Source organism: Aspergillus alliaceus (assembly GCF_009176365.1).
Source record: "Aspergillus alliaceus strain CBS 536.65 unplaced genomic scaffold BDW43scaffold_60, whole genome shotgun sequence".
NCBI classification, from domain to species: Eukaryota; Fungi; Ascomycota; class Eurotiomycetes; order Eurotiales; family Aspergillaceae; genus Aspergillus; species Aspergillus alliaceus.
The window spans coordinates 34,889-47,289 of record NW_022474743.1 but is presented as its reverse complement, the minus strand read 5'-3'; the positions used below and the strand labels follow the sequence as shown (position 1 = coordinate 47,289).

The window sequence follows — 12,401 nt, the reverse complement described above, 5'->3', positions numbered from 1 at the left end:
AGCAGTGGGAATATTTCGAAAAGGGATGTCGCCTGGGAGATTCAGAAATGGAGGGATACTCGGGTCATGCAGGTCCTGTTGTGGTGGTGGATTGGTGGGCCTTGATTTGCGTTTTGAGGAATCGAAGAAAAGACCGTATCTTTGACCTTACTATGGAAAACATTCTTGGGCTTCAGCGTAGATTAAACAGGAGTACTGCAGGGGTGATGTACAGAGAGAACTCTGATAGGCCAGTAATGATTGATTTATGAAGTGCTGGCAAGTCACCGTCCGCGAAGAAACGTCGTCAAATTTGGAAATCTGGCATCATACCTAGAATGACTGCCGTTACTCTGGAGTCCTCCACACAAATGCATCAATCAAGAAATCAGGATAAAAGGCATGCCGGACTTTTCCTGAGGGATATGAGAACTGAAGTAGCTTCTAGACACTAAATTGGCTGGCTGATCATTGAGACCATATGATTCATTGACGACATACAGGAGAGCTACATCTACAACCCACCCAGTTCTCAAACCCTAATCACAAACAATTACTCAAGGAAACACAGAAAAGGGCATCGAACAACAAATTTCATTGTCTTCACGACAATCTGACACAGACACACCATGCATACATAGCACAGGAATATCAGTCACCTTCTCCCATATGCCAGGTCCAGTATCCTCTTCACTATCTATCTGCAGCATGTTTCCCAGCCCGCTCTGCCAACAAGGCACAACCGAGCGCGTTCACGATTGTCATGGGAGGAGGAAAACTGTGAACTTGTCTTAGTTTCGCCCGAAGACTACTAGTCACTAGCACTGAGTAGAAGTGCGAGTTCGTCGTTGGCGGATTCCTCAAAATAACCGGAGACCGACTATGTATAGCTTAGTCTGTGGAGACATTTGTCATCTATTATAACTATTCTATAAGTATGTGAAAAGGAGCAAGTATTAGCAAATAGCCTCCGACATGATTGATATACTGTCCTCCAGAGGCGACAAATAACCCCTAGCCTTGGCATTAAAACCCTAACTCCTATCGTGCACAAGTGCGGGGATTATGCTACCTACTATTATAGAAACTCTAAGTGGTTGATGAAATTGAGGCTGAGCGTTGCTTCAGCCTGATCAGTGAGGCTTAGCTGTAGAACGCTTATTGGCCAATGTGACTAAAATGTAAGCAGAACGCTAGAAGGTGGCTCCAAACCTCTAATAACTTCAATGTCGTCGTTCCTACCCTATAGGTCGCCTGTAAGCCTGATCGCAACTCTGAGTCTCAGATGAAGAACGCCCATCATGCCATCCCAAACACAGTTCCTCTTTCTGCAATTACCGTCCGATCTGCGGTTCGAAGTCTACCGGCACTTATTTGGTATTGCCCCAAACACTCGACTCCGAGTCGGCGAGGCATGCCTAGACAGCGACTTGCCCTACAGCACCGAGACCTCATGGCGTCTCTCCAAGACATTCGAGGTCTACAACCACCCTCTCTCAGCCCCACAAGCAAGCGACTACGCAGCAATGGATAGCAAGCACTACTCAGCAAAGGAACAATCCCGGCGACATATATACCGCCAGCACCGACATCTGTTTCTTGCCATTGTGGCGACCTGCAAAACAATATACGAGGAAGCAATGCCATTCTTCTATTCGGCAACTTTCTTCGCCGTGTCAGGAAATATCGCAAAAGCTAGCAACTGGTTAAATGCAATCAGTCCCCGACAAAGAAGGTATATCCGGAGATTAAGCTTGCAGTTCAGCAGCAATGCTCTCTTCGAATGTTTCTCGAACCAGAACAACATGCAAGGGCTTGCTGAGGTACTGATGTATATGGATCGGGTTGATGTTTTGGAATTGCTAATCACGACTCCATCGCTGGAGGAAGAGTTGTTGTGTTTCGCCGAGGCAGACAGTCAGGGTATTCGACAGTATGCGGTGTCTCGCAAGCCGTGTGAGCCCTTGGTACTATTTGGGGTTGAGCAGTTGGAGGCGGTGCCGAGGTTAGGGTGTTTACGGATTGTGGGGCGTATTGATAGACTGTTGCGGTATACTGAGGACAAGGAGTACTTAAAGGCATTTGCAGAAGGGAGGAAGCCGGCTGGGCTTGGGGAAGAAAATGGACATCGGCCAGTGGTGGAGCTTGTACGGCTATAGTCTGGTGGAAAATTGGGGGTCTTATAGCAGCGCTGACCCTGTTGTGACTAGAGAGAAGAGGAACGAGTAAAGAAGTCAAATGCAAGTCCGATTGTCTCTTGAATATTGAAATATAAGAAATATTATAGCCGAGATAAACAGAGAGCCCTCCAATGTAGGCATAATATCCGTGATTATAAAACGCTTCTGGCCTCCAAACTATCATCACCGCTGCTGTCCATCATGGCGCTGCTAAAATATGCCTTTGGTAGACCAGATCATTAGAACTAAGCTAATATGATTGATAAAGTCAGGATACCTGGTAGGAGGATGACTTTGGAATATTGTATTTTTCTGAATGGGTTGTATGGACTGCAGAAGTCCGACTATAGCGTGAAAGTCGAAGATGAAAGAAGCGTGCAATAAATTCAAGAGAATAGACACTTACGGTCTTCTTCACATCTATATTTGGAATTCACACCATTCTTTTATAGCCAGTAATACACCCCACGCCGTATTCTTCGATGTTGTAACAGCCTTCGGGGTACCCAGGATGCTTGAAAGGTTTACCGCAAAGTTCATCGTAGTCGTAATCCTTTGTCGAGGGGACATAAGTCCACTCGCCAGAGACATCGCCATACTTGTTATCAGTAGAGCCACAGAATGGACTCTCTCCAAACCAATTTGCACTGCCCGGATCTACGAGGACAGGTGGACATTGTTTAACTTCAGGAAGAGATTATGAAGGTCATGGATGACAAGAGCATCTTCGCCTGGAAATCGGAAGAAGAAAGTGATGGCGGACTTCTAGCGACCTTCCCAGATTATTTTCAAACTCCGGTAATATCATTACATACAACCCATTCCTAAGTTTGGCAACCTGGTCCACTCACTGTAGGCAGCAAAGGAATATATGTGGGACTCAGGTTCGTCGGTATTGGCCGCCAAGGATTAGGGCTCGCTATGCTCAACTGTACAGAGAGATCGAAGGGAAAACGGTTGATCGCAATCTACCTGAGAGATTTATATATGACAATACAGAATTTCGAACGAGTTCAATGTGAAAGCGTTGAATACCTGAATTTAGATAATGTGCGGCCCCCGCAATACTCCATAAGAAGGATATGCGTCCAACAGCCACGCCTGACGAGGCTAAGGACAAACCAAATCTCATCCAAATACAGGACCAAGATAGCAGGGGCAAAGGGGTAGAGGCAAAGGCCATTAGCAAATCTGCTGCGGCCTAGGTGTGACATGGAACCTCTCGCAATGGATATCAGAGGCTAGATACCCCTTTTATATTCTGTGGGGAATGGACATGAATCAGTTGTCCAGCTACTTCTCGACAAGGGTGCTAACGTAGGGAATGATGACAAGAGTCGTGGCCAGACATTATTAACACCACTATTTCGGGCAATAGAGAACGGGCAAAAAGAGGTTGTTCAGGTGCTTCTTGAGCGAGATGTCAACTTGGTGTCTAAGGACCAGTATAGCAAGACTCCCCTGTCATTGGCTGTTGGGAGCGGACACGAAGCAGTTGTCCGGCTACTTATTGAGAAAGGTGCTCACTTAGAGTCTAAGGACTAGTATGCCGGACACCACTGGCATGGGCTATTGGGAACGGGCATGATGGAGTAGTTGAACTCCCTAGAAGCAAAAAGCTGATGACAACTCAAAAAGACAGAGGGAAACAGGGGAGGCAAGGGGGGTAGGTAGTTGGCTAAAAGGCAAAGGGAAGCCAGGCCCATGACTGGTCTTATCACCGGCAAGCTTCATCCAGACTCTTACATGCAACTGACTGTTTCGATGTTTCATCCATGTCTAGGTCAACAAAGTTAGATTAAAACAGGAAGCCTATATCATGAATCGAAGCCTGATACCGTGGGCGCCCCATGTCTCGCCAACAACTCTATCGCATGACGGCTCGCATGAGCTCCACGTCCAGGTCGAGGCCACAGATAATCTGGATCGTATCTGTGTCGAGCTGCAGAGGATGATGATGTTCGACAAATGTCCGGGACTGGCGTGCTTCATCATCAACACAATTGCTCCTTGCTCACCCATTCTGCCAACGGCGTCAGCCCACTGACCGAACTGGAGGGATCAATCTAACTTCGATACAGAATTGGTCCCGGAATGAAGCTGCCTATGGTTTCTCTACCGCTTTTCCACCATACCCTTACACACATATGAAACCTGTCTTCTTCTCTTTTAGTGAAATCCACAATGAACGTCAGCTACTATTCATTTCAAATGCCCTCCCGTGTGCGTTCAGGTTCGGTTAAAAGCGTCCTAGCTCAATTAAGCACCTCGTATATTCTCGATCGGGAATTGCTGTCCGTCACCATCTCCGTACCTTGTCGCTTGTACCTTGGTTTTCCCTCGGTCGGTGGCAGTGATACATTTGAGCGAGACCGACTGATGAACCATGATTCTTATTAATATCGACAGCGTACAAGTGGGTGAATAGAAGAGCCAATCATTCCAAATAGCTCTATTTAGTAAATTCTATAATCACCATGGTTACCCGCCCGTACAATGTAATTGCGCAGATGTCCCACCTTAGGTAGAGCACTTTTAGAAGCTAGGACCTGATACACTATGCCTATGAACCCGGTGCTGTGCGATAGGGCAGAAGAGCTATAGGACCTGTAGCGATTGTCCACCAAATGCTTTATCTGCGCTGGCTCCCATGAAGGCCTAAACCATGCGTGTTCAGCCCTAGGCTGCTTAGCTAGAGCAGGCAAGGCATGCCAACATACCCCAGCAAGATATGGTAACAGCGGAGGCGGATACCCTGCCTGCCCTAGTTGCTAGTTGCCCTAGCAAACAGGCAGCCTGAAAATACTGAAATCAAGTGTCTACTATATTACCTAGCTCTCCAGCAGTATAGATAATTATTAAAAAACGCCCAAGAAGTGTTTCAGTACCTGATAGTCCAAATGGGAAGCAGCTAAATCTAGCAGTCCTAAGACTGGTAATCTCAGGCCTGGCTCAGTCCTAGAAACACCTTAATTGTCAGTTCAAGCACCACTACTAAGCACTCAGCCCGCCCCACTGAGCACTAACCGCGATACGGCAAGAACTCATAGAAATTCCGATATGTTTGTAACCAGGATTCCTAGGCACTAGCGGATTCCCGAAGGACTCACCACGCGACAGGGTATATGGATGGGGATGTGTGTGAACTATGGTATACGGTATAAGATATATACCAAGGTATACAGAATGGTATAAGACCAAGGGATATATATAGACACTCAGTCATGTACATGTTCTTAGTTTGGCCCTTCGTGATTGATATGAATCTATACGAGACCACGTGATCCTAGTGCCTTGGCCGGATCACCGACTCCCAAACCCCTGAAGGCTTTACCTATGAGAAGTTAAGATTAGAAGCAGTCAAGATAGTCGATAGAGTCGTCCATAGAATTGAGTATCTATCGAAATGGCATCCGGTCCTCAGTAGGCTACGTACGTGTAGCTGATACAGTCTCATTCTGCCCATCTTTCCCCTGAGATCACAACAGTGATCAATAAAGATTGTTACTACAGTGTTACCTTTAGTATCGATTGGCCAGCATCAAACGTGAGACTCAGGTCAACAAACAAATCCCATCGTTGAGTAAATGACCGATGCTCCGTGCTCGCTAATCAAAGGAAAGAGGCTGAGGCACAGGCTCTACCTTCATCACAGGTGAGCTCCGAATGGTCTGTAACGCAACGAATCGTCAGATAGCGCGGCACGGCTCGAAGGCGGTAGGGTAGGGCAGGTAGACGCAAAAAGCGGCGACAGACGGGGTTTAGAAATGAAGTCATGCGCTTTTACTCCCATATCACACCATTGCTGCTCTTGATCGCGAGGTCTGTACCTTCGATCACTTTAATTTAATTAAGCTTGTGCCGTGCAGGATCTGCATCTCTGACAATGCTTGAAGTCACTATCTCTATAGGGCAGAAATATTTGTGGTCGCCGCTCCCTGAAATCAGCACATTGTAAAGGGATGGAGTATAAATTTCTATTTTTCTTCCGTCCTTAATGCCTCCAAGCGTCCTAATAGTACGCCGGCGAAGTCAAAGTATAGTTAGAATATCTAGTCTGTAGTCTCAATTTTGAGATATCTGCATCAATGGAGATCACCATCACGCATATAACCCTCTGATTGCGCAATTGTATAACCTCACAGATTGCTCTCAACACCTGGCGATGCCACGGCTAATCTATCGGCAGAACAAATTGAACAATCTGAAGCGATTAATGCTGAGATTATTCATCGCCTCCTGGAGAGTGCAAATGGCATATTTATTGGCAAAATAAAGATATCATTGAAAATGAACCCAGCTAACTTGCTCATTTACCATAGAAACGTCTCGTAACAACATAATCCTGGCAATACTCAAATACAGGCCCAATGCCACAGGTTTCATTCTGACTGAGAGATGGATCTAAGTAATCTATCGGCGAACAACCAAATCTGCGCCGAATCATGCGCATTGAAAGTTGCAGACATCCAGTACGTGTTCCGATTACCCTGCAAGCCATTCAAATTCCGGTAGAAGCCATTTGCAATGGCCTCTGGAGGTACAGTCAGTAAAAATGGAGAGTGGTTGGAATATCTCACGAATTCCGGCGCCTCGACCGGTAAACCCTGGTTTCTTAAACTCAGCACGCTCTGTGTCATGTGTTCTTTAATCTCGTTTTCAGACATATGCTCCTTGCTTCCATAGAGGATCGTGGTTAGATTCGGTGACCTGGTAGGATTGAGCACATAGACCGCTGGCAGCGGTGGTAGGTTATAAGCGGTATCGTTGGCGCGATTCACGACCTGGAGGCCTTGTGGAAGGCCTGGAATCTTGACCAATGCGGTGTAGTAGCACGTGTTGTTAAACTGTTCGAACAACCCCCGTTCTATCGGGTCTAGGTCTATTCCTTGCAGCATATCTAGCTTGGGTGGGATAGCAACGATGAGCCTCCTCGCGCGAATCAGTTTCTCTCCTGATGGCGTGCTCACCCGCACTTTCACCCACTTTCCCTCCTCTTCACGGCGGGTGGATATGATGGCACTGCTTAGCAATGCATCTTTGCCTAGCTCATCCTGTGCCGCAACGTATAACTCGCTATTATTGTGACTGACTGGCTGGAGGAACTCTGTTAACGCTCCTTGTAGCACATCAAGGCCGAAGTATTTCATCATATATAGAGTAGTCTGCTGCAATAGATCACCCACGCCTTGGTTAAAGAGCGCGATGATGTCGACTGCCCCGTCTAGCTTATACTTTTTCACAAATTCTCCAAACGGAAGTAGCAAGTCTGGAGGTACTGGATTGGGGAGATTAAAGCCCGTGTTCAGGTAGGGATATCGAAGTAGCTGAGTCGTATAAACCGCCAATGCCAGAGCCATATTGCCCTCTACAGGGCCAACTGATGTTCCGGTTCGCAAATCTACGCGACGCGAGTTGGCGGTCTGCTTTTGGGCGCTGACCCTCTCCAACGGAATGCCAAAGTGGCCAAAGTAATCCCGTACCAAGGGAAGGTCCTCGTAGTATAATACTCCGTAGTCAATGGCGGTTCCGGTTGTCATGTCGTTGTAGGTATTGACGTGTCCACCTAGATGGTCTTCTCTCTCCACCACCACTACACTCTGGTTCATTTGCCGGAGGCGAATGGCTGCGAAGGTACCGGCGGAACCGCCGCCGATAATGCAGACATCACGCATGATGACATTGTGGTCTTGAGACTGCGACGTATCAAAAGCAGATGGATCTTCGGGGATGGCGATCGCACTCTCTAGCCATATCATTGCTGAGATCCCGAGGGATAGTGCTTTTATTATTGTAGACTTCATCTTGACTAGTTATAGCAGAGTAGTTGAATTAACTCTGACAAGAGCCCCATGGAAAGGAATACACGATCATTTATAATTGTGGCTGGCGTCACACTGACGTCTATTTCTTGGGAAGAATGAGTGACTGTAGGCAAGGGGGTTGCTTCTTCTACATAAATCCGACAGCACTTGCGGTCAATTTGATCAGAACTCTGTACAGCCACTAGATCCCTGTTTGCTTGGGTTAGGAGTAATACCGCATAATGAGAAATTGGTTGACTGGTTTGATTGGTTATTTATTGCATTATATCCGAATAGGGCTCTCAATTGGGCATTTTCCCAGGTCGCTGACGACCGGTATACCGAATCAGCGGAGCTCTATACACAGAGCACGCGTACGCTACGATCAGATCCCTCCGCAAATAGCCACCGAGTCCCCCATTCGCCATTTTACATCTTTCCCTTGCATAAGCCCACTTCTGTAGTCCTTCCCCGCACTATACCTGCTGTGCCATACAGATATATATTCCAGCCCGCATGACTCTTCCCCGTTCCGCGGCCCCGTTGGCACATCAGCTCGGATTAGCATTCTTTGTCACACTAGAGATGATTATCATTGAAAGAGGGGGGGGGGACACATGTAGGAAAGCACCAAGGGGGCGGGAGATGCTGCAGCTGCTCTGCCAACCTGCCACAGCGCAGCGCGCACTCCCCCCTTTCCTCCGTTCCTTACAAAGAATCACCACGGACATATTCCGTGTCACTGTCCGGGTTCTGTACCCCGAGGGAGGTCGATGGAAGCGGGTGGTATGCCACTTGTCGCGCCCCCACTACAGAAAGGATTCCCCACACTTAGTGAGATACTATGCGTTAGCTGCATAATATGAGATATGTTGCTATCGAGAATTTTTGAAGGCGTCAATAATTGTAAATTATCAAAGGCCCCCAAGTCTGAGCAGTCGCAATCTTGTCTAGTAATCGGAAATAAGCCTGCTTTATTGGTTACGGTCGAGGTCAGCTTGGTCAGCTTGTTCCACATATCGATATTAGTGGGGCACACTGAGACAAAACATTTCCGGACGTCTCACTCACGCTTCTGAGGTCTAAACTTTGATATGAGGACAAGCTATATATCAAAATGCAAGCCTATTGCCAGCCTGGCTAGGCTCACCTTAGAGCTTCTTTTACCTTTCCTTGTATACATGAAATAATCAAAGTTAGAGTACATTCTATGAACGAATGGGACTGCGGCTATTCTTGACACTCACTTGTATAATGAAAGTTGAAAAACAGCTTGTGGGGGCCCTCTTTATGGATGTAAAGGGGCTTTTGACCATGTGGATGCTGCAAGGCTAGTAAAGCGCATGCTAGATTTGGGCCTAGACACAGACCTCTGCCAATGGGTGCAATCGTTTCTAGCAGACCGCAAGATACAGCTAGTAATCGGCCAACAACTGTATGCTATACAGCCGATAGAATCAGGGGTTCCATAGGGCTCAGCAGTATCCCCAATTCTTTTCATAATCTACCTGGGGGGATCTTCAAGGCTATTGAGCAAGCAGTTCCTGGTACCAGAATATTATCATATGCAGATAATATATGTCCGCTGATATCAGCTAGCTCAGTACAACAAGCCTGTCAAGGATTAGAACAAGCGGCTAGAACAGCTATTGAGTAAGGCACAAAATAGGTAATTTAGTTTAATACAGAAAAGACAGAGACAGTTCTTTTTATAAGGAAGAGAGGCAAGGAGCTTAAGAATCAAGTTCAGCGGGCTAAGATCTGGATAGAAGAGCACGGAGTCTCATTCAACTCTGAAGCCACACAATGGCTAGGAGTATGACTGGATAAAGGCCAAACTCTAAAGATACATTACTATACCTGCCTATACAAAGCCCGCAGGGCAGAAGCGCAGGTGCAAGCTCTATGCTGAGAGCAAGGTCTATCACCAGGCCTAGTATAATATATTCAGGTAGCTGCTGTACAGGCACTAGCTCTATATAGAGCAAAACTCAGGTGACAGGAACAAGATAATCGAGTTAGGGGTATCCAATATATTGATAGATGGGGAACGAAAAAGAATGCCACCTTGAGGCACCCATGTTTGGTTCGTATGCGTAATCCATAATCTTAGATCCAGATTACTCCAAGCACGTGCAAATACATATTACTATATTGTAAATGTATGCTAACCTGAAGGTCATCTTATGCACACTCAGTTTCGAACCTAGCGTCTTAGCTATGGCGTTCAGAAAAGGGAACAGTGTGTTCGGAGGTGAAACTGATTTAGCCATAGTAGCTAATTAGCTGCCATCTTAACTGTTCTAATTCTTATTTTGCCAGTGACAGCGAACGTTACGACTACTGACAGACAGCATCATAGCCTCCTGTTAAGCCGCGGTGTTTCTCTTTTCTTTCGTGGGGTATCCGCTTGGTCCTTTCTATCAATCAAGGTACTAAAAATGGTCACAGGCCCCCATATTAATCTAGTGGCTCCAGCATACTTTCCGCTCGGAGTATCATCCTCTCCCCAATCCAGAGAAGTATTATTTCAGAGCTGGAGGGCGAAGTCGAGGCAGTGTCTCACCATGTTGCACATGGTGAGAATGGGGTTCCAAGTGGGGTGGGATATCCCCCGGTCGATATATTCCCCGCATGACCACAGGCGTCGAGTCCAGCTCTTGTCTTGGAAGTATGGCGCGGTCAAGCTGCTTTTAGTGCAAGGTTCCGTCCGGGATGCGTCGCGCCGCGATTGGTAACCGGCGCAGGGATTAAATATCGTCGCCAAGCCATGTGGGGTCTGTTATAATGGCGCATGATTAACAAAAACCGGTTCCCCAATACCTTGCATCTTCCTTGCGTCTGCCATTGTCCCGGGCGTGAGCTTTTTCTTCGTTTGCCTAACGGAAGGATGAACCTTCGGTTCTCGCGGAGACTTGTTCACAATGTTGTCTTCGTGTTGATGCTCTGGACAGAGAGCAGCGAGGCCGGGGGATTCACTTTTCCCACAGATTTGGACAAACGTTTCATCGTTGGAGATCAGATTAATGTGACTTGGGACGTTGTCACGCCGCGGATATCCTTGTATGAGCGTTGTGGCACGGAAAATTGGATTCTTACGTGTGAGAGCACTCATCCCAACCTACACTCGGCATTGTAGGTAGCTAACAGGCATAGTAAATACTACAAATAAATACAGCTACGTTTGGACTGCAAATCGTGACATTTACATTGAGTCGGGCTGCCATTTCGAGCTTGCATCTTTGACGTCTCAGGGTGAGCCCTATGGCCACTCCAATGCAACCAGTGTTACATTTGGAGTCGCAAAGAGGTACCATGACGATCCGTCACCAACCTCATACCATTTCGCCAGTAAGACGGCCACATCTTTAACCGGCACTTCGACCGCGACCGTGACGACAACCTCCTCAACTCCGACTACGGCTATTGCCACAACAACGGATTTGCCTGCTCTATTTCCATCAGCCGCACCTAGCAGTGGTGGCCTCTCCTCAGCCGCCAAGATCGGTATAGGCCTAGGTGTTCCACTGGGAATTCTTCTCTTAGCGGCTGGTGTGGGCTTATTTATCTTTTCTCGGCGGAGAAGAAGAGCAAGAACAACGTCACCAGAAGCTTCTGAACCAGTATGGAACCATGACGGTAGTGCTTCACTTCCTGGCGGCTTTGCCGGTGGAATTAATAGCAACAAGAATATTCGCGGGTCTCATACCGACACCATTATCTCTGAGTTGTCATCGGAGAACTATAGGACTCGCGATGAAGGGCAGGCCCATGAGATTAACGAGTTGATGGGCGTGGAGCGGAGTGAGCTAAGTTCGTAGTATTGAGTATCGTAGGTAATAGTATAATGATAATGTAATTAATCTTCGTTACCTAAATATCTGGCCTCTACTGTCATGCCCAAATACAAGGCATAATAGTGAACATCGATTGCTCAAGGACATGGCTAGGTAGATGTGACCCCAAAATTGTTATCTATCAGGGCTTATCTGTTGGTTTGAGTGCCGGTACGCAAGTTATATCAACCCCCAGTTAGTATCTAGCTGTGACTTCGGAACTACCTCAACCACAGATACTACCAATTAATATCATTATTCCACCGGAATTCATAACTATTTGTGTAGTGACGGGACTGGGTGGGCGTGTTCCTCATCGAGGCTTGGACGCGTAGCTTAGCCATCTGACAAGTAACAGCAAGGACCAAATTATGTAGGCTACATCAGACCATAACATATGGCTTGAGGGATGCTACTTCGCGATGATCCCTTCAGTTTCCCTCGGTTTCCATCCCCAGATGATAGCTCTGGATGTCCATCTTGGCCGTCACATCCCAAGTAGGACTTCCCTAGTTAGACACACTTGGGTTTCACCCATAACATAGCTTTACTGCATGCTCCGCTCCTCGCTCGATCATTGCGGTCTTTCTTTCCTTGATACT

General features: G+C 47.0%; 3 protein-coding genes across 3 annotated transcripts; 2 read left to right on the top strand and 1 right to left on the bottom strand.

Moving 5' to 3' along the window:
- The first annotated feature begins 1,257 nt into the window (after positions 1 to 1,257).
- BDW43DRAFT_289955 (uncharacterized protein) lies at positions 1,258 to 2,241 on the top strand. The gene has a single exon (XM_032043464.1). The coding sequence runs from the start codon at positions 1,281 to 1,283 to the stop codon at positions 2,136 to 2,138; it is 858 nt and encodes a 285-aa protein (XP_031895612.1). The 5' UTR covers positions 1,258 to 1,280; the 3' UTR covers positions 2,139 to 2,241.
- Positions 2,242 to 6,541: 4,300 nt separating this feature from the next.
- Positions 6,542 to 7,963, bottom strand: BDW43DRAFT_315544 (uncharacterized protein; the record flags this gene model as incomplete). Its single annotated transcript, XM_032048098.1, has 1 exon — positions 6,542 to 7,963. The coding sequence occupies one exon, from the start codon at positions 7,961 to 7,963 to the stop codon at positions 6,542 to 6,544; it is 1,422 nt and encodes a 473-aa protein (XP_031895611.1).
- A 2,834-nt stretch (positions 7,964 to 10,797) lies between these two features.
- Positions 10,798 to 11,841, top strand: BDW43DRAFT_289953 (uncharacterized protein). Its single transcript, XM_032043463.1, has 2 exons — positions 10,798 to 11,064; positions 11,120 to 11,841. The coding sequence occupies exons 1-2, from the start codon at positions 10,854 to 10,856 to the stop codon at positions 11,782 to 11,784; spliced, it is 876 nt and encodes a 291-aa protein (XP_031895610.1). The 5' UTR covers positions 10,798 to 10,853; the 3' UTR covers positions 11,785 to 11,841.
- Positions 11,842 to 12,401: the final 560 nt, after the last annotated feature.